Raw genomic sequence first — 22,105 nt, forward strand, 5'->3', positions numbered from 1 at the left:
ATTAAGCGTGGAGGAGAGAACCTAAATTATCGATCTCGTCAGGCTAGTATTGACTAGATACCAATACGAACGCTGCTAGAAGAAGAAAGGTAGCTAATGTAGACAAACTCATGTGTGGAGTAAAATATAGTTTATTACACAATTAAACACTTCACTGAGAAATGTAAAAACCCCAAAAGCAATTATAATTCTTGTGGCTACAAGCCCAGCTCTCTATAACCATTAGGCCATGGCTGCCCAAAAGATAATGCAAACAAGAAAAAGAAGAAAAGTGGAACTCATTCTCAAAGTAAAACTATAAAGTCATAAAACCAGCTAATCTAATGGAATATTTTTTATTATTATTATTGCACAAAAAGAACAGTAACACAATGCACACATCTCACACACATGAGATCAATAACAACAAAAACTCGGATTCAAACAAAAAACAGGATTCAGGAATTACTTTTGCAGCTCAATATCTATCACAGTTTACAACATAAAATGAGTTGTCAGAAAAATAATCAATAAATTACACTTCAAATATATATATATATTTTTTTTTCCTTCCTTTTTTTTTATCAAGCAGCTGATGAAAGTTTTTTTTTTTTTGCATAACAGGATCAGTAACAGAACACATACAGGAAATAATATAAAGAAATTTAAATTAATATAATTGAACTTTCAAAACATCCTTTTTTTTTCTTCGACCGTTGATAAGTTTATAATTTTAAATTATTTAATGTTAGTTTGTGTATATAGTATATTATACTCATATAGGCCTAATCATTAAATTAATCACCTCCAACTCTTAGTGTTAAAAGAACAAAAATATAGGGAATTGAGCCTTTAATTTTATAAATGTAAAAATTAGATATTCAATAAAAATTCAAAACATTTGGGTAAATGCAAAATCATATTTATGATTTGAAGGATTCTTCCTTTAAGTTACAAAACATGCATGTAGTCTCCATGTCTCTAAATAATTGAAACTGCTTGTGTAGTATCAAAAGATTAACTTTACATGTTCACTGGGCAAATTCCAGACCTCTTTCCATTCAGTCTGAGTTATAAAATGTATTATCTATCATTTTCATTCATTCATTCATTCATTCATTCATTTTCATCCGCTTATCCGGAACCGGGTCGAGGGGGTAGCAGTGTAAGCAGAGACGGCCAGGTTTCCCTCTTCCCAGACACTTCCTCCAGCTCTTTTGGCGGAACACTGAGGCATTCCCAGGCCAGCCAAGAGACGTAGTCCCTCCAGCATGTACTGGGTCATCCCTGGGCCCTCCTCCTGTTGGGACATGCCCGGAACACTTCCCCAGGGAGGCGTCCAGGAGGCATCCGGAACAGATGCCCGAGCCACCTCAGCTGGCCTCTCTCGATGTGAAGGAGCAGCTGGTCTACTCCGGGCTCCTCCAGAGTGACAGAGCTCCTCACCCTATCTCTAAGGGAGTGCCCAGCCACCCTACGGAGGAAACTCATTTCGGCCGCCTGTATCCGGGATCTTATCCTTTCAGTCATGACCCAAAGCTCATGACCAAAGGTGAGAGTAGGAACGTAGATCGACCGGTAAATCAAAGGCTTTGCCTTACAGCTCAGCTCTTTTTTACCACGACAGACCAGTACATCGAATATTTACTCAAAACTCACTTGTTTTCTAAATGCTATACCTCTAATTTGATAAACTGACCATTTTGTTTGATCAATCTGTACACTCCATATCTGTCTCTTAGGTCTTGTCTTGTTTTTCCAGTTTGTTATATTTGACTTCTTGTACGTTTGTTAACCTAATGTTTCTCTACTGATTGTGGTTTCTTTCAAAGTCTGTTCATATTATCTCGTCTTTGTTACATTCATTGTAAAGTGTCCTTGAGCTCTGGAAAGGCGCTATATAAATAAAAATTATTATTAAAATTATTATTACTAACTTCCGATGTCCAACACCGGGTTCGGGGGTTGCCGCCATGATAGGCACCAGAAACCCTACGGCCACAGCTCCGAACAGACGCGTTGACAATGGAAACAACCATAAAGTCGATCATCCATCTCCGCCCCAGGGTGTCCTGGTGCCCTTATGCTCGAACATGGTGTTCGTTATGGACAAACTGTGACTAGCACAGAAGTCCAACAACAGAACACCACTCGGGTTCAGATCAGGGGGGCCGTTCCTCCCAATCACTCCCCTCCAGGTATCACTAGAATCGCCCACGTGGTGGTTGAAGTCCCCCAGTAGAACGATGGAGTCCCCAGTCGGAGAACTTTCCAGCACCCCTCCCAGTGACTCCAGAAAGGCTGATTACTCTACACTGCTATTCGGCCCGTAGGCACAAATGACTGTGAGAGACCTATCCCCAACCTGAGGGCACAGGGAATCAACCCTCTCGTCCACCGGGGTAAACTTCAACACATGTAGGCTAAGCTGGGGGGCTATTAGTAACCCCACACCAGCCCGCTTCCACTCACTGCAGGCGACTCCAGAGTAGTGAAGAGTCCATACCCTTTCGAGGAGTTGGCTTCCAGAGCCCGAGATGTGCGTGAAGGCGAGCCCTATCTCTAGTCGGTACCTCTCAACCTCCTGCTCCACCTTAGGCTCCTTCCCCCCAGTGAGGTAACATTCCCTGTTCCTATAGCCAGATTCTGCGTCCGGGGATTGGGTCGCCGAGGCCCCCGCTTTTCGACCGCCACCCATCCCACAATGCACCGTCCCCTATGGTTCCTCTCGCATGTGGTGGGCCCACAGGAGGGCGGCCCCACATCACTTTTTCGGGCTAAGCCCGACGGGGCCCCGCCACACCGTTGATTTTTAACTGATCAGTATATAAAGGGATAGCAAACTCTTATTCAGTTATATAGAATTCAGGTTTTAATTAATTAGGTGATGCTATAAAAACGGGAGAGATTGACGGGGTTGAAAACTCAGAAGTGAAGACCAGTAGAATCATGGGTATTTTAAACAGAGTTCTTTATTGAGAACATGCTGCAGTCATCAAAAAGTCTAAGGCAGAGATACTTTGTAGTTCAGAATCAGAATGAGCAGCTATAGCAACCAGCCCCATTATACTAGTCCTTATCCAATTAGAACTACACTGCGACATTAGGGACCACAGGGACCACAGGGTGAGCATCCCCTACTGGCCTCATCTTCTAACACAACCTAGTTTTCCCAGGGGATCTCCCTTTCAGGTACTGACCAGGTTTAAACCTACTTAGCTTCAGTGGGCAACCAGTCTTGGAATACACAGGGTGATATGGCTGTGGCCTTTTATGATTTGTTCAAAGTTAAACATGTTTAATATGAGATTGAATATTATTTTGTCTGACCTTATAACCATACTGAAAGCAATCTTGAAAACAAATTTAAGTGAAGATGTTAACATTGTGAACTCAATGCGATCCAACAAGCGTATTCCATAACAAAGACGGTATCAGTTACTCAGTATGTACATTTAAAAATGTTTGTCACCGGAATCTTGTGGCATCGTGTGTAGTGACTACATGGTGTTAGTGTGTATGTGGAGTGCTCTAGCAAAATCTATATCTGGAGCACCTCTTTGTTTGCTTTGGAGGACACTCTAAATGGCTGTCAGACTCAAAGCAGAGATTATCTTGCAGGATAGTTGATGCTATAGCCCTGTATTCTGCACTTCATTGGGCTTACAGTGTCTCACAGGGGCAGCCGTGGCCTAATGGTTAGAGAGTCGGACTTCTAACCTAAAGGTTGCAGGTTTGTGTGTGCACTTGGATGGGTTAAATGCAGAGCATTTGGGTCACCATACTTGGCCTCACTTCACTTCCTTTCCTTTCTTTTCCTTCCTCTCAGAGTGAGAGCTCATTCTACCAGAGGAATAGCCCCCTCTTGGAATTTCCTCCAGGATTTTTCCAAGAGGAGGAATAGCCTTCTCTTGGAAAAATCCTCCAGATGGAATTTCCATCTGCACTGTTGCCATCGCATACAATACAGGGCAGACAACAGGAGAGACCCTGACCGAGCTTAAACCTACTTAGCTTCAGTGGGCAACCTTTTGATATGGCTGTGGCCTATTATGTGCTTTATACAAAGTTAAACATGACAAATATGAGTTTGAATATCATTTTGCTTGACCATATAGCCACACTGAAAGCAACAATCTTGAAAACGAATTTAAGCAAAGATTATAAAACTGAATTCAGTGCAAACCAACAAGCATATTCCATAACAAAGATGGTATCAGTCACTCAGTATGTACACTTAATGTTAAAAAAGGTTTAATCGTTATAAAATTAGTTTATAAACGTGAGCAGTGTACTTCTAGAGAAGGCCGCCCACACACACTTTAGATTGACTGTGATTTTTTTATTTATTTTATTGCGTCTGGTGTGGACACCCAAATCGCTTGTCGGAATCTTGTGGCATTGTGTGTAGTACATGGTGTTAGTGTGTATGTGGCGAGCTCTAGCAACCTCTGGCTCTAAAGCACCTCCTTGTTTGCTTTGGAGGCCACTCTAAATGGCTGTCAGACTCAAAGCAGAGACTATCTTGCTTGACAGTTGATGCTATAGCCCTGGATTTTGCACCTCATTGGGTACACAGTGTCCTCTCAGAGTGAGGGCTCATTCCACCAGAGGGATAGCCTTCTCATGGGCTTGTTTCGGCGGAATTTCTATTGGCACTGTTGAAAGCGTTTCCCTTCGCATACAAAACAAGACAGACAACAACAGGAGAGAAAAAGGAAACACTGCAGTTAATAATGTAACCTTGTGTTAAATCTGCATAATGTAAAAGCCATGCTATAACCTATAAACCGAACCCAACAAGATAGTGAAATTGAATGGAATAAGACTGCACACGAGTCATCAACTGTCACTATCAGTCGAAAGATTCTGATAAAATTGCACTCAAAGCTAGGGAGGAACTATGTTTGCATATTAGATGTGAAAGGAGAGGCATATAAGCACACACACAGGCATGTCTACTCTTTGGTGAAACAGATGCATTAAGCCTAGAGAAACTTAACTTAAAGTAGGCAAAAATTAGCTAAATAAACATGATAACTAATTAGATAGACCTCTCTATTCTACTGAGTTACATATAGGAATAGGTGTCAGTAAAGTTTTAATGGTATTACTATTCTTACAATTCGGCTTATTGAACAAATTCTGATATTGTTATTTGGGGACCAACTCGACCTTTGAGTTGATCTAAATCTCACAGTTCAAACTGCTTGTTTCAAAGATGAACTTTATTTATTGTGAAACCTTTTGATGACTTTTTTTTGTTGTTGTCATATTGCTTGTAATGACTAGAACAGGTTTATCCAGGTTCTGTATTTCTTGATACATTATTCTGTCACATTTAGTGAGGACATGGAATCAGACCTGAACGATCTGAAGATGATTGTTTTTTGTATGAGTGCGTAGAGCAGATGATTGACTAAAACGCTTCCCACATTCAGTGCAGTGATACGGTTTCTCTCCGGTGTAGATCCTCTCATGTGCTTTCAGATCTCCTGACTGAATGAATCCTTTGTCACAGTGTGAACACTTATAAGGTTTCTCTCCAGTGTGGATCCTCTCATGTGTTCTTAGATGTGATGACTGCTTGAATCTTTTGTTGCAATGTAAACACATAAAAGGTTTCTCTCCACTGTGGATCCTCTCGTGTGTTTTCAGGTCTGCTGACTGGCCGAAACTCTTGTCACAGTGTGAACATTTGTGCTGTTTATCTCCACTGTGGTTCCTCTCATGTGTTTTCAGATGTGTCGACTGACTGAATCTCTGGTCACAGTATGAACACTTGTAAGGTTTCTCTCCAGTGTGGATCCTCTCATGTATTTTCAGATATGTTGCCTGATTGAATCTCTTGTCACAGTGTGAACACTTGTAGTGTTTCTCTCCAGTGTGGATTCTCTCATGTATTTTCAGGTATGCTGCCTGATTGAATCTCTTGTCACAGTGTGAACACTTGTAGAGTTTCTCTCCAGTGTGAATCCACTCGTGTGTTTTCAGATGTACTGACTGACAGAATCTCTTGTCACAGTGTGGACACTTATAAGGCTTTTCTCCAGTGTGAGTCCTCTCATGCAGTTTTAAACAGTTTGATGTAGTAAAAGTTTTTCCACAGTCAAAGCACATGTACTCTCTCACACCAGTATGGATTTTCTGATGTATTTTCAAATGTTGTCGTAATGAAAAACTCTTTCCACACAAATTACATGAATGTGGCTTCTCGGCTATATGAACTTTCAGGTGCGTTGTCAGAACTGAAGCCCACAAAAATGTTTTCCCGCACTGATCACATGTGTGTCGCTTCCCTCCAGTGTGGATGTCCATATGATCCTTAAGGGTTGATAATCGTGTGAAACTCTTTCCGCACTGATCACAAGTGAACGGTTTCTCTCCAGTGTGAACTCTCATGTGAAGCTCAAGATGATGTTTGCGTGTAAAGCTCTTTCCACACTGAGTGCAGGTGAAAGACTTCTTGGCCTTTAAATTTTTCTGTTTAGGTTTTTGTCCATCTCTGACATGGTTTTTCTTCTCAACTTCACTTAATTCTTCTTTCTCCTCATTGTCTTCAATCAACTCTGAAATCAAAGTAAAAACAGTACATTTTCAGTAAATCATAAAAAAAAATTCAAAAGTACAAAAAAATTAACTGTGATTTAACAGTGGAAAGCACACAATTGAATAACAAAATTTTGACTTTAAGTGTTTTGGAAGAGGATCCAGTTGACAGGAGGTATCTAAACGGCTACAGTCAACATTATGTGCAGAAGTAGAATTCAAGGTGGTAGAGATTCAGTAGACTGCAAAAGCTTAAAAACAATAGAGAAGAGCAATCTAGTATTTTATTCACTTTACACTGACCAAAATTATAAACAAAACACTTTTTTGCCCTCATTTTTCATGAGCTGAACTCAAAGACCTAAGACTTTTTCTATGTACACAAAAGGCCTATTTCTCTCAAATATTGTTCACAAATCTGTCAAAATGTGTGTTAGTGAGCATTTCTCCTTGATGTGATAATCCATCTACCTCACAGGTATGGCATATCAAGAAGCTGATTAGACAGCATGATTATTGCACAGGTGTGCCTTAAGCTGGCTGCACACTCGAGGATTTTCAAATCTTAACCGATTTTTAAACCATGGTAGACCGCAGCCATGAAGACACTTTCTCTTGGCTCTCGGCGAAGGCGGTCGCATCTTTTCCCTCTCCCTCCCCTGTCTCTCCTCGCTGGCTTCTCTTGTCTCGTAGTTCTGTCTCTGAGACTCTCGCTGCCCTGCTCTCGAAACAAAAGGAATTATGGATTTGATCAACTGGTCTCTGAATGCAATTGACACCATCTTCTCAACGAGAAGTCTGGGTTCGGGGGAACCCAACTGTCCTGCAGGAACGTTTGCAGCTGGATACGTGATGGACGGGTGGGAGAAGTGGCGTGTCATGTGCCTGGCCGCTCTGTCCCTGGAGGATATTGAAGATATCTATTTATTCGGAACTTTGATAACAGGGTTTCTGCTGATGGGCTTAGGTGAGGCCCTGTCGTATCGACGATTGATGAAAGCGATCAGCGTGGCTCAAAATTCCCCTAAGCTGGTCGGCTTGATTGAAACGGTGGGCAGAGCTGTTAGTACTCAGACTGTGGTTATAGACCGTGAATTGGGAAACATCAGGGAGAAACTTGCAGCTGTGCAACAAATTCTGGACAAACCCGGTGACCAGTGATGGACATTAGATACCTGCGAAATTGGCAGATATTGACCGAAATTGGGAAAACAGATCCTTTTCTTTCGGCTCCCCCCAGCTTCTTCTAGACGGCCTTGGCCAAGGCCGTTGCTGGAGACAAACAACCTCCCCCGGAGAACAAGATAACGAGACGCTCTGATTCCCTTATCCCCGTCCCAAGGACACCTGCTGAGACTGGGTTCCAGACTTCACAGGCTTACACACACACAGACAGACTCTGCACGCATACATACGTACATAGTTACAGATAGACAATCATTGCCTCCCCCAGATCCCACGCCTTCGTGTGCTTTTACCCCCTGATGTGGGTAGGCGGGTCTGTGACCAGCGCTTTCATAGCTGTTGGCGGATGGCTGTTGCCTACATTGGACTATTTACACACCCCCTGTCCCCCTTCCCCTGTTGCAATGTTATGTCTATGTGTTGTTTATGTGCTTGTGCTGGGGCTTTTTTTTCCCCCTGATCTCACACTGCCCTACTTGAAGGACAGTATGGGAGGGGCTTTTTTCACGCCTCCTCCTTTTCCAAATGTATCTTGTTTTCTTTTTCCTATGCTACCTCTCGTTGACCTGTCTTCCCCCAAAATTGTGATGTCTGTGTATGGTCAAAGGGGTTCAATTTCACCGCATGTAACAGTGTATGTGACAATAAAAGCTTATCTCATCTCTCTACAGATTTTTAGCCTAAATACCTCTGAATGCGCACACAAGACGATTCGACCAGACCGCGAGACCACGCACTTGTTGACTGTAGGAACGATTTCACAGTGACACGAAATCTCATGGAGACTCGCGAGATAAAACATAACTAGAGAAGGACAACAAATGGAAGATAACGTACGTTGTCAGCTGTCCCGGTGCGCTTTCTGTTTCACTGTGAAAAATAAAGAATGAAGAAGAATATGGGAGATGTATTCTGCTTTTGTGGCCTTTTTATGGCGGTCTCATTTCAGCTATAGAAGCACGCAACATCTGGTGAGTGATGCTTGCTTGCTTGCTCTCATTGGCTATCACGTCAGAGGCAGCCCGATCAAAAATCCTAACTATCAAACATGCTCCATCTTGATTGGGAGCAGATAAATAATCGGAATGACACCACAAAACAGAGGATTTTTGGACAAAAAATTCATTTGCGAGAAGCCTCGAATCGGGTTACGTATTTACGTATGACCACACCAGCCCAGGACCTCCACATCCAGCATCTTCACCTCCAAAATCGTCTGAGACCAGCCACCTAAACAGCTGCTGCAACAATCGGTTTGCATAACCAAAGAATATCGGCACAAACTGTCAGAAACAGTCTCAGCGAAGCTCAATTGCATGCTCGTCATCCTCATCGAAGTCTTAACCTGACTGCGGTTTGTCGGCGTAACTGACATGGACAAATGCTCACATTCAATGGTGTCTGGCACTTTGAAGAGGTGTCCTCTTCAAGGATGAACCCGGTTTTCACTATACAGGGCATATGGCAGACAGCGTGTATGGCGCTGTGTGGGTGAGGGGTTTGCTTTTTCCGAGGTCACTGTAGCTACCACATCATGTATCCAGATCAGATGGTCACTGCAGTCCCCGGATCCAGTCTGTAACCAGCCCAGAAGGTGGATCAGCACCAAGAGACAACCACTACTGCCCTGAATATAATCAGAGACCATGCCAACTAGATGACCCCAGAGACAGTTCATCAGTGAAGACCTCATCACCTAGACAGCCATTGGTGCAAGACTGCGGGAACCGGATGAGTCCTCTGCCATCTGTCTTTGCAGCAACATGGAACTACGGTAAAATTAGTCTGTTACTTTCTTATTCTAAGGTCACCGTAGCCACCAGATCCAGTCTGTATTCAGATCAGATGATCACTGCAGTCCCCCGGATCCAAGTCGTACCAAGAAGAGGGCAGGTGTATGTTATGGCCATTATTGTGCCATTCATCCTCATGTTGCAGCATGATAATGCACTGCCCCATGTTGCATTTGTAGGATTTGTACACAATTCCTGGAAGCTGAAAACATCCCGGTTCTTGCATAACCAGCATACTCTCTGTCACCCATTGAGCATGTTGGAGTTTACGACAGCGTGTTCCAGTTTTTTTTTTTTTTTTTTTTTTTTTTTAAGTGAGGCCAAGTATGGTGACCCATACTAGGAATTTGTGCTCTGCATTTAACCCATCCAAGTGCACACACACAGTAGTGAACACACACACACCGTGAACACACACCCGGAGCAGTGGGCAGCCATTGCGGCGGCGCCCGGGGAGCAGTTGGGGGATCGGTGCCTTGCTCAAAGGACTCACCTCAGTCATGGTATTGAGGGTGGAGAGAGTGCTGTACATTCACTCCCCCCACCTACAATCCCTGCCGGACCTGAGGGTTACAAGTCCGACTCTCTAACCATTAGGCCACGGCTGCCCCCAAAGTTCCAGTTCCAGCCAATATCCAGCAACTTCACACAGCTATTGAAGAGGAGTGGACCAATGTTTCACAATCAACAACCTGATCTACTCTATGTGAAGGAGATGTGTTGCACTGCGTGAGGCAAATGGTGGTCACTGACTGTGATATATTTGATATAAGGAACTTAAGCACGCAAAAGACACAACACGTGAACTCATTATAAACTTAGGGAACGAGTAAAACTATAGGATATACACAATCCCACACTGAAATTCACAACATGATTTAAATAGCCTAGAACTCTATTTGATATGTTTGTGAAACAAATTTCCATGACTTTTCCAAAACTTTTCCAGGAATGTAAATTGCAGTTTAAAAAAAAAAAAAAATCATGGCTTTTTCATGACCAAAGAAACTGACGCACACCATAAAAAGCTTGGTTCACTAATGTACCATTTTACCATTACCTCTTGCTCCTCTGATTACATGCCTCTTTGTTCTAGGACCTCGCAATTTACAAATTATTCACTGATGGAGCCCATTATTTTAAACAACAACCATGTCATCCACAGTAGATAAACCACTTTGCTGGAGAAAATGGCAAGATCATTGCCAAAAGCAGATAAATCACTGGACAATATACACAAATAAGATTTTTCCTGTTACAACTAACCAAATCATAAAACCTCCTAAAGCTTTATAATCGTAAGCATTATAAATAACGAATGAAAAGTCAACACCAACCTGTTTGTTCTTCAGTATCTTCAGTGTGTTTGATTCTGCAGGGTTCTGGTTCTATCATCTTCTCTCTGTCCTCTTTAATAAACTCAGTCTTGTGAGAATGTGTGATTATTGAAGGAGGAGCTTCAACTAACATGAATTTCTGTGTGGAAAAGCAGATTTGCCAAAATCAACAATGAATCAAAGAGGCATTACGATTTGTATCTGTGAACCATCATATTACTATATTATGATAATATATTTAACATCATGACTAAAGTGAGGGGAGACAGACGAGACAGTGGCAGAAGATTTAGTTTGCATTCAAAATGCAAAAGCGCCTAAACACGTTTTAAACACATTTCGGGTTTTGAAAAACTTGATAACTTTTGCCATTTATCTAAGGTGATTTTGAAAGTGTTTTAAACATTTGTTTTTTTTGGTTCCACTGTGTTTGCTGGTTTTCCATTTTTATTATTATTATTTATTTTTTTTTACTTTGTGTAAGTTATTTGTTATTTTATATTAGGCTTATAGCATGGTGTGATTTATCCAAATTTAAAATTAATTAAAAGTGAGTTTGTCATTTCTGTCCATTCAATCAATTGATGCCAAATTGACGCCACTAATTAGAAAGAGAAAGTGAAAGTAAAAGGCGCACATGCATTTACAAGCTATTGAAAAGAAAGGACTAGAGGGAACACACAAACATACAAATGAATGAAGGCATAGTTATATGTGAATCAATACAAATTTGTGCTTTTTTATTTTGGCCTCATGTGATTGAACTGTTCTCAACTGTCAAAAAACATGCACAATATCTATTCCAAGATGAAAGTAAATTTGAGTTTATCTTTTAAAAAAACCTCACAAGCCGTTCAAATGAAGTAAAAATAAATACGAATCATGGAGCTTGAATGGAGTTTGCTCACTAGATGCAATATCAGTCATGCCTTTTATCGTTTGCACTGTTCGCTATTTCAAAGCAGTTATTTTGCAGCGACACAGAAAGTAACTGACACAATTAAGTTTAACTCAAGGTGATCGTCAGAGTCCAAGCAAAATGGCTTGTAAGATGCTGCAGTTACTCAATGGACATTGGACATGTCTCTTTTTCAAATTAATTGTGAGTCTGATAGCTTCACAAATATATGGTCAATACCATTATATAATTGGGTTTAAAATAAATAATGGTCTATATTCAACTTTATATACAAAGTCAATTTATATTCACTGTCTTCAAACTGAGATCGTTCTAGTGTGGACAAAAGTAGTATTGCAACCTTTATCTCTGAATCATATTAACATAAAAGGCTAATTGTTATTTATTTATTTAGTTAGTTAGTTATTTTTGGGAATTAATACAGATGTTTAATGATTACTTTTACTGATAATACATCCAAAGTCAAATGCACTGATTCGGCATCTTATGACATGCTTTAGTCGTGCTGCAGCATCCTCAGCATCCCTAGTTTCCACACCCATGATATCAGATCTCATTACATTCAGCATTAGCAGCATTATCACTCCAAACATCACACGAACATATAAAAACACCACATCGCTCAGGTCTGAATGAAATAACTCGTTTTCCTCACATGCCTGTTGTCTGCTGCTCTTTATTTAACATCGATATCTGACGAAAAAAATGACAGTAATGTACAGCCTAACCGGACTTTACTCATTTGTGAAACTATTTGTCCTGAACACCTCCGTATTCAACTCATCTTTTATAAAGGGAGGAATGTTAAAGACAATATGATGATTTTGCCGGTTGAACAAAGGACATTTCGTAAATAAAAGTCTAAATTCTGCACTGAAACCACGTTATCAATAAAATTACTACAGCACTATTCATATTTATAAGAGAAGCTCTTCTTTACCTCTTAATGCTATAACCCCCAAACTTTAATTGCACAAAATAAGATACGCCAGACAGCAAACCGCAAATGACAGAAGAAAAAGAGGACTCTCTCACCTTACAGCTCGCTCACTCACTCGCGCATGCGCACACAAGTCAGCCTCACAAGCGCTGAAGAGTGGAGCCAGAACATCTCGATCGCCCCCAGGTGTCTGGACCCAGTATAGTTCATAAACCTCTCTGTATAATCTAATGAGACGTGAGGCAATCTAAATAAATCACACTTCAAATATTTGTATTTATTTATTTATTTAGTTTATAAATTGTAAATTAAAAAAAAAAAAATAACACACTAGGAAAGTGTTCCATATTATTTGATGCTTCAGCAAATGAATTCAACAGCTCTAAAAAGCAAATTATAAAACTTGCTGAAGCTCCATTTCCGTCAGCATCATTAATGAAGAATGACGAATCAACACCAACCTGCTTGTTCTTCAGTGTCTTCAGTGTGTCTGAGTTCAATGAACTCAGTCTGTGCCGATTTCAGCTGTTCCTGATGATTTGATGCTCGTCTTCATTTGTAAACTGATGGGAATATTCCAGCATTTATTGCTGAATGTGTGATTGTTGAGGGAGCTTCAGTGAACATGAATTTTTGTGTGGAAAAGCAGATTTGTAAAAAAACAACAATAAATCAAAGAGGCATTAAGTGTTGTCTTGTTGTGAGTTCTTATATTTCAAAATTATATATTGGACATAGTTGTTTGCAATGTTGCTGTAACTAGCTGATGGTTCCTTAAACAACAACTGCGATTATCTTGCGGACATCGCAATTAAAAGTAACTTTATCGCGTTATAATAGCGACTTTTACAAATTTGATCTGCCAAAATACTTAATATTGAGTAACATTACGACTCGAAACAACATTGATGAACACATTACATTACAATTAAAACATCGAAACAATTAATCAGATGAACATAAAAAAGCAGGTTTTAATGAAACAAACACCTTTGTTGCAGCTCTTTATTTATTTAAATGTAATGCAAACACTCAGTGTCCAATGAAAACAAGGCAGTGTCTAACTGAGATTTACAGCCTAAAGGGACTTTCATCATTTGTGAAACTATTTGTCCTGAACAACTCTGTATTCAACTCATTAAACACAATATGATCCTTCTTGCCGGTTGAATGAAGGGCATTTCTGGAGTAAAAGCCTCCTTTCTGCACTGAATACACGGTAACTAAAAAAATGACAACAGCATTATTCAAATTCATATGACCTAAAGCTGACCTTTACCCCAAATTCCTGTTACCCCCAAAAATTGACAAAACAGATGTTAGCATGTGTCTAATCTGTGATCTAATGTGTAGCGTCTTATTAACTCACTGTCATACCTTGTGTGCAACACATTCTTCCCCCTTTTCATATTTTGTCCACTGCTAAAGAACCCCTTTAAAAGATTTCTGAATGACCTTTTTCCTTTACTAGGATGTTTTCTTTAATTTTAAGAGGAAACACCCACATTTCTAAGAATTGTCTTAGAACTTTGTTATTAGGAGCAACTCTTTGCACAAAGCATGTTCATGAATATGGGCCCTGGTGTCTTCCGCAGAGTACTTTATAGTTTTATTTATAGTCTTTGTGGTTTATATACATTTAGAGGACAGTGCTTGGAAATTGAGACAAAGCACCTTAAGCAAAGCAGGTATAGCAATCTGCCCCGTTTCAATCGGGCTCATTTGATTCATAATAAGAGAACAGGAAAGACAAACTTCAACTTAGATTCATTTATATCATGAAGCAAAAATGATAAACAAGAAAACAACTTTTTGACATTGTTCTTTCAGCAGGAACTCCATCTTTGAGTTGATCTGAATCTCGGTTCAAACTGCTGGATTTAAAGACAAAGACGAACTTGATTAATTGTGAAATTATTTCTTTGTCAAGTTACTTGTAATGACAGATTCATCCAGATTATATTTCATTGCTTGATATATTACTGTGTCACATTTGGTGAGGACGCAGCATCAGATCTGAAAGTGCTGGATCTGAAGATGAACTACTTACTGTGATTGTTTTTCGTATGACTGCGAAGAGCAGATGACTGATTGAATCGCTTCCCACATTCAGTGCAGTGATACGGTTTCTCTCCAGTGTGGATCCTTTCATGTGTTTTCAGCGTTCCTGGCAGCCTGAATCTCATGTCGCAGTGAGAACACTTATAAGGTTTCTCTCCAGTGTGAACACTCTCATGTGTTTTCAGATGTGAAGACTGATTGAATCTCTTGTTGCAGTGTAAACACATATAAGGTTTCACTCCGGTGTGAACACTCTCGTGTGTTTTCAGATGTGGTAACTGAGTGAATCTCTTGTCACAGTGTGAACACTTGTAAGGTTTTTCTCCAGAGTGAACCCGCTCATGCAGTTTTAAACAGCTTGATGTAGTAAAAGTCTTTTCACACTCAAAGCACATGTACTCTTTCACACCAGCATGTATTTTCTGATGTACTTTCAAACTTTGTAGTAATGAAAAACTCTTTCCACACAAATGACATGAATGTGGCTTCTCCTTTGTATGAACTTTCAGGTGTGTCTTCAGGTTTGAAGCCCACATAAATGCTTTCCCGCACTGATCACATGTGTATGGTTTTTCTCCGGTGTGGACGTTCATGTGGACATCAAGAAACCGTTTGTATGAGAAACTCTTCCCGCAGTGATCACAAGAGAACGGTTTCTCTCCAGTGTGAACTCTCATGTGAACCTCAAGATGACTTTTGCAAGTGAAACTCTTTCCACACTGAGTGCAGGTGAAAGATTTCTTGGCCCTTCTGTTCATTAAACCTTTCTTTTTGGGTTCCCCTCCACTTTTGACATGAGTTTTCACAAATTCACTCAGTTCTGTTTCAACCAACTCTGAAATAAAAGAAAAAACAGTATATTTAGTCAGTAAAAGGACAGAAAGCGATGCTTCCTGGCCAAACACAGAATTTCCCGTAATTCATGAGGTGATGCTTCCCAGTATACACAGAATTTTCTTTTATTTATGAGGATATGCTTTCAGGCCAAACACAGAATTTTCCGTAATTCACAAGGATATGCTTCCAGGCCAAACACAAAATTTTACATAATTCACAAGGCTACGCTTCCCGGCCAAACATAATTTTCCGTAATTCACAAGGCTACGCTTCCCGGCCAAACATAATTTTCCGTAATTCACGAGGCGACACTTCCGGGCCAAACATAATTTTCCGTAATTCACGAAGCGACACTTCCTGGCCAAACAGAATTTTCCGTAATTCACGAGGCGACACTTCCTGGCCAAACAGAATTTTCCGTAATTCACGAGGCGACACTTCCTGGCCAAACAGAATTTTCCGTAATTCACGAGGCGACACTTCCGGGCCAAACATAATTTTCCGTAATTCACGAAGCGACACTTCCTGGCCAAACAGAATTTTCCGTAATTCAAGAGGCGACACTTCTTGGCCAAACAGAATTTTCCGTAATTCAAGAGGCGACACTTCTTGGCCAAACAGAATTTTCCGTAATTCACGAGGCGACACTTCCCGGCCAAACAGAATTTTCCGTAATTCACGAGGCGACACTTCCTGGCCAAACAGAATTTTCCGTAATTCACGAAGCGACACTTCCTGGCCAAACAGAATTTTCCGTAATTCAAGAGGCGACACTTCTTGGCCAAACAGAATTTTCCGTAATTCAAGAGGCGACACTTCCTGGCCAAACAGAATTTTCCGTAATTCAAGAGGCGACACTTCTTGGCCAAACAGAATTTTCCGTAATTCAAGAGGCGACACTTCTTGGCCAAACAGAATTTTCCGTAATTCACAAGGATATGCTTCCAGGCCGAACACAAAATTTTACATAATTCACAAGGCTACGCTTCCCGGCTGAACACAGAATTTTCCGTAATTCACGAGGCGACACTTCCCGGCCAAACATAATTTTCCGTAATTCACGAGGCGACACTTCCTGGCCAAACAGAATTTTCCGTAATTCACAAGGATATGCTTCCAGGCCGAACACAAAATTTTACATAATTCACAAGGCTACGCTTCCCGGCTGAACATAATTTTCCGTAATTCACGAGGCGACACTTCCTGGCCAAACAGAATTTTCCGTAATTCACGAGGCGACACTTCCTGGCCAAACAGAATTTTCCGTAATTCACGAGGCGACACTTCCTGGCCAAACAGAATTTTCCGTATAATTCACAAGGATATGCTTCCAGGCCAAACACAAAATTTTACATAATTCACAAGGCTACGCTTCCCGGCCAAACAGAATTTTCCGTAATTCACGAAGCGACACTTCCTGGCCAAACAGAATTTTCCGTAATTCAAGAGGCGACACTTCTTGGCCAAACAGAATTTTCCGTAATTCAAGAGGCGACACTTCTTGGCCAAACAGAATTTTCCGTAATTCACAAGGATATGCTTCCAGGCCGAACACAAAATTTTACATAATTCACAAGGCTACGCTTCCCGGCTGAACACAGAATTTTCCGTAATTCACGAGGCGACACTTCCCGGCCAAACATAATTTTCCGTAATTCACGAGGCGACACTTCCTGGCCAAACAGAATTTTCCGTAATTCACAAGGATATGCTTCCAGGCCGAACACAAAATTTTACATAATTCACAAGGCTATGCTTCCCGGCTGAACATAATTTTCCGTAATTCACGAGGCGACACTTCCTGGCCAAACAGAATTTTCCGTAATTCACGAGGCGACACTTCCTGGCCAAACAGAATTTTCCGTAATTCACGAGGCGACACTTCCTGGCCAAACAGAATTTTCCGTAATTCACAAGGATATGCTTCCAGGCCAAACACAAAATTTTACATAATTCACAAGGCTACGCTTCCCGGCTGAACACAGAATTTTCCGTAATTCACGAGGCGACACTTCCTGGCCAAACATAATTTTCCGTAATTCACGAGGCGACACTTCCTGGCCAAACAGAATTTTCCGTAATTCACGAGGTGACACTTCCTGGCCAAACAGAATTTTCCGTAATTCACAAGGATATGCTTCCAGGCCAAACACAAAATTTTACATAATTCACAAGGCTACGCTTCCCGGCTGAACACAGAATTTTCCGTAATTCACGAGGCGACACTTCCTGGCCAAACAGAATTTTCCGTAATTCACGAGGCGACACTTCCTGGCCAAACAGAATTTTCCGTAATTCACGAGGCGACACTTCCTGGCCAAACAGAATTTTCCGTAATTCAAGAGGCGACACTTCTTGGCCAAACAGAATTTTCCGTAATTCAAGAGGCGACACTTCTTGGCCAAACAGAATTTTCCGTAATTCACAAGGATATGCTTCCAGGCCGAACACAAAATTTTACATAATTCACAAGGCTACGCTTCCCGGCTGAACACAGAATTTTCCGTAATTCACGAGGCGACACTTCCCGGCCAAACATAATTTTCCGTAATTCACGAGGCGACACTTCCTGGCCAAACAGAATTTTCCGTAATTCACAAGGATATGCTTCCAGGCCGAACACAAAATTTTACATAATTCACAAGGCTATGCTTCCCGGCTGAACATAATTTTCCGTAATTCACGAGGCGACACTTCCTGGCCAAACAGAATTTTCCGTAATTCACGAGGCGACACTTCCTGGCCAAACAGAATTTTCCGTAATTCAAGAGGCGACACTTCTTGGCCAAACAGAATTTTCCGTAATTCACAAGGATATGCTTCCAGGCCGAACACAAAATTTTACATAATTCACAAGGCTACGCTTCCCGGCTGAACACAGAATTTTCCGTAATTCACGAGGCGACACTTCCCGGCCAAACATAATTTTCCGTAATTCACGAGGCGACACTTCCTGGCCAAACAGAATTTTCCGTAATTCACAAGGATATGCTTCCAGGCCGAACACAAAATTTTACATAATTCACAAGGCTATGCTTCCCGGCTGAACATAATTTTCCGTAATTCACGAGGCGACACTTCCTGGCCAAACAGAATTTTCCGTAATTCACGAGGCGACACTTCCTGGCCAAACAGAATTTTCCGTAATTCACGAGGCGACACTTCCTGGCCAAACAGAATTTTCCGTAATTCACGAGGCGACACTTCTTGGCCAAACAGAATTTTCCGTAATTCAAGAGGCGACACTTCTTGGCCAAACAGAATTTTCCGTAATTCACAAGGATATGCTTCCAGGCCGAACACAAAATTTTACATAATTCACAAGGCTACGCTTCCCGGCTGAACACAGAATTTTCCGTAATTCACGAGGCGACACTTCCCGGCCAAACATAATTTTCCGTAATTCACGAGGCGACACTTCCTGGCCAAACAGAATTTTCCGTAATTCACAAGGATATGCTTCCAGGCCGAACACAAAATTTTACATAATTCACAAGGCTATGCTTCCCGGCTGAACATAATTTTCCGTAATTCACGAGGCGACACTTCCTGGCCAAACAGAATTTTCCGTAATTCACGAGGCGACACTTCCTGGCCAAACAGAATTTTCCGTAATTCAAGAGGCGACACTTCTTGGCCAAACAGAATTTTCCGTAATTCACAAGGATATGCTTCCAGGCCGAACACAAAATTTTACATAATTCACAAGGCTACGCTTCCCGGCTGAACACAGAATTTTCCGTAATTCACGAGGCGACACTTCCTGGCCAAACAGAATTTTCCGTAATTCAAGAGGCGACACTTCTTGGCCAAACAGAATTTTCCGTAATTCACAAGGATATGCTTCCAGGCCGAACACAAAATTTTACATAATTCACAAGGCTACGCTTCCCGGCTGAACACAGAATTTTCCGTAATTCACGAGGCGACACTTCCCGGCCAAACATAATTTTCCGTAATTCACGAGGCGACACTTCCTGGCCAAACAGAATTTTCCGTAATTCACAAGGATATGCTTCCAGGCCGAACACAAAATTTTACATAATTCACAAGGCTATGCTTCCCGGCTGAACATAATTTTCCGTAATTCACGAGGCGACACTTCCTGGCCAAACAGAATTTTCCGTAATTCACGAGGCGACACTTCCTGGCCAAACAGAATTTTCCGTAATTCACGAGGCGACACTTCCTGGCCAAACAGAATTTTCCGTAATTCACGAGGCGACACTTCCTGGCCAAACAGAATTTTCCGTAATTCACGAGGCGACACTTCCTGGCCAAACAGAATTTTCCGTAATTCACGAGGCGACACTTCCTGGCCAAACAGAATTTTCCGTAATTCACAAGGCGACGTTTCCTGGCCAAACACTGAATTTTCCGTAGTTCATGAGGCGATGCTTCCCGGCCAAACACAAAATTTACGATACTCATGAGGTGATGCTTTCTTGCCAAACACAGAATTTTCTGTTATTTAGGAGAATACGCTTTCCAGGACAAACACAGAATTTTCTGTTATTTATGAGAATACGCTTTCCAGGACAAACACAGAATTTTCTGTTATTTATGAGAATACGCTTTCCAAGACAAACACAGAATTGTTGTTACTCAAGAGGCGACGCTTCCCGGCCAAACAATGAATATGATCCAGATTTAGTATTTGATAAAAATGCTATCGTTTTTTTTTTTATGAAACCTACCTACATTCATAAAAAAAGAAATACTTAAAGCTAAAACATAACTGTTTTGTTGTTGTTGTTGTTGTTTGTTTGTTTAAAAGTAGAGGGTCTGATGTATTGCATGTTCAGATATTCACACAACATAATATTCGGGGCCATTTAATTTTAGTGAAAATCCTCAGAAATGCTGACGTGACTGGCAACTTTTGCAGAAATGCAAAAAAAAAAAAAATATCTAAGCTTTTGATAATTGATAACACTGTATTAAAGAAGTCTTTTACAAAATGATTTATTTTGTGAAAGAGTGCATAGGGGCGCCCATGTGCACACTACTTGTTGGAGTTGTGCTGGCCTCCTGCTTCTGCTCTTCTCTAGATTTTCTCAGTAAACTTCTTGGTTGATTGAAGACTATTAATACAGTATTGGGTTCCAGACAAGAATTGATGTGAATGGGTTTTGGGTATCGACAACCCTGCTGCCTATGTGTTTGTTTACCAGACAAAATGGATATTTTCTGACAGGATCTGGATCTTAATTACCTGGTGTGGAGACTCGAACGAACACACATTGGAAAAAAGTACCAAGTTCATAGGATGTTTCCCTTATTAAATGAAAGATTTTTCCTGTTATCAAAAAAAAAAAAAAAAAACCTGCCTGAGGCATCATAACTGTCAGCATTAATAATGAAGACAAGAGCGAAGAAAATAAAAACTAACCTGTTTGTTCTTCAGTATCTTCAGGATCTCTCATCTTCTCTCTGTCCTCTTTAATAAACTCAGTCTTTGCAGATTTCAGCTCTTCTTGACGATTTGATGGGAATATTCCAGCATTTATTGGTGAATGTGTGATTGTTGTAGGAGAAGTTTCAGTAAACATGAATTTCTGTGTGCAAAAGCAGATTTGCCAAAATCAAAAATAAATCAAAGAGGCATTAAGTATTTACTCTCAATGAATCATTACATTACTATATTTAACATTAGGACTTACGAATAACCGCAACATTATGCTTAAGGGACCGTCTGACAGTTCCACCAATTGCATTAAAACTTCAACTCTGTCTAAGAATTAGTCTTCATAAGTTTTAATACACAAAAATAAGCTTAAAATGCAAGTTTGTAGTAGGTTCTTAATGATAAAAATTACTTAAAACAGGTGATATAGATAGATCATGCTTGTTGCTGCTTTATTTTAAAGCTAGTGAGCAAACACTCGGTATTTAATGAAAACAAGGCATTTTATAAACGTATAAAGGGACTTTCCTCATTTGTGAAACCATTTATCCTTAACAACCCCGTTTTCAACTCATCTATTATGAACGGAGGAACATTAGACACAACATGATCGTTTTTGCAGGTTGAACGAAGGGCATTTCTGAAGTAAAAGTCTCCTTTCTGCACTGAACACACCTTATATATAACATTACTACAGCACTAGACATATTCATAATATGAGCTGACCTTTACTTCAAACTCCTGTTACCCTCAAACTAAGTTATGCAAATATAGGTATGATAGAGAGCAAAAAGAAAATAAGAGAAGAGAAAGAATTCATTCTCACCGTGCAACTCTCTCTCTCTCTCTCATTTGCGCATGCGCACAACGAATGAGCCTCGCGAGCGCTGAAGAGTGAAACCAAAAGATCTCGATCGCCCTCAGGTGACTAAACCCAGTGTAGTCCAACAGCCCCGCCCTCTCCATCCAATCTAATGGGACGTGAGACAAAATAAAATTACACTTCAACATTTTTTTTCCAAGACGTTTTTTTTTTTTTTTTTACATTGTATGTAGTTTATCACGGTGCTGAGGTAAGCGCAAGTGTTCGTTTTTAAT

At 40.7% G+C, this 22,105-nt stretch overlaps 2 protein-coding genes across 2 annotated transcripts in view; one reads left to right on the top strand and one right to left on the bottom strand.

The window, feature by feature from the left end:
• The window catches only part of LOC141343073 (uncharacterized), a 509,078-nt gene that overhangs the window by 474,259 nt on the left and 12,714 nt on the right, over positions 1 to 22,105 (top strand). The window lies entirely within an intron of this gene.
• Positions 5,338 to 21,165, bottom strand: LOC141341513 (uncharacterized). The gene is made up of 6 exons (XM_073846413.1): positions 20,993 to 21,165; positions 14,753 to 15,598; positions 13,778 to 13,925; positions 12,818 to 12,929; positions 10,844 to 10,982; positions 5,338 to 6,548 (listed from the first exon to the last, which is right to left on the bottom strand). Exons 1-6 carry the CDS (start codon positions 21,150 to 21,152, stop codon positions 5,338 to 5,340), a joined length of 2,616 nt encoding a protein of 871 aa, XP_073702514.1. The 5' UTR covers positions 21,153 to 21,165.

This window comes from Garra rufa, chromosome 1, assembly GCF_049309525.1.
Source record: "Garra rufa chromosome 1, GarRuf1.0, whole genome shotgun sequence".
Lineage (NCBI taxonomy): Eukaryota > Metazoa > Chordata > Actinopteri > Cypriniformes > Cyprinidae > Garra > Garra rufa.

Bases quoted from the DNA above. Each gene is read 5' to 3' on its own strand.
- LOC141341513 (XM_073846413.1), bottom strand. From the start codon at position 21,152: ATGTTTACTGAAACTTCTCCTACAACAATCACACATTCACCAATAAAT. The intron at 10,983-12,817 runs GTGAGTGAGCGA...TTTTCCACACAG, and splicing joins ACTTGTGTGCGCATGCGCGA to AAATTCATGTTAGTTGAAGC. The intron at 6,549-10,843 runs GTTGGTGTTGAC...CTTTGATTTCAG, and splicing joins AGATACTGAAGAACAAACAG to AGTTGATTGAAGACAATGAG.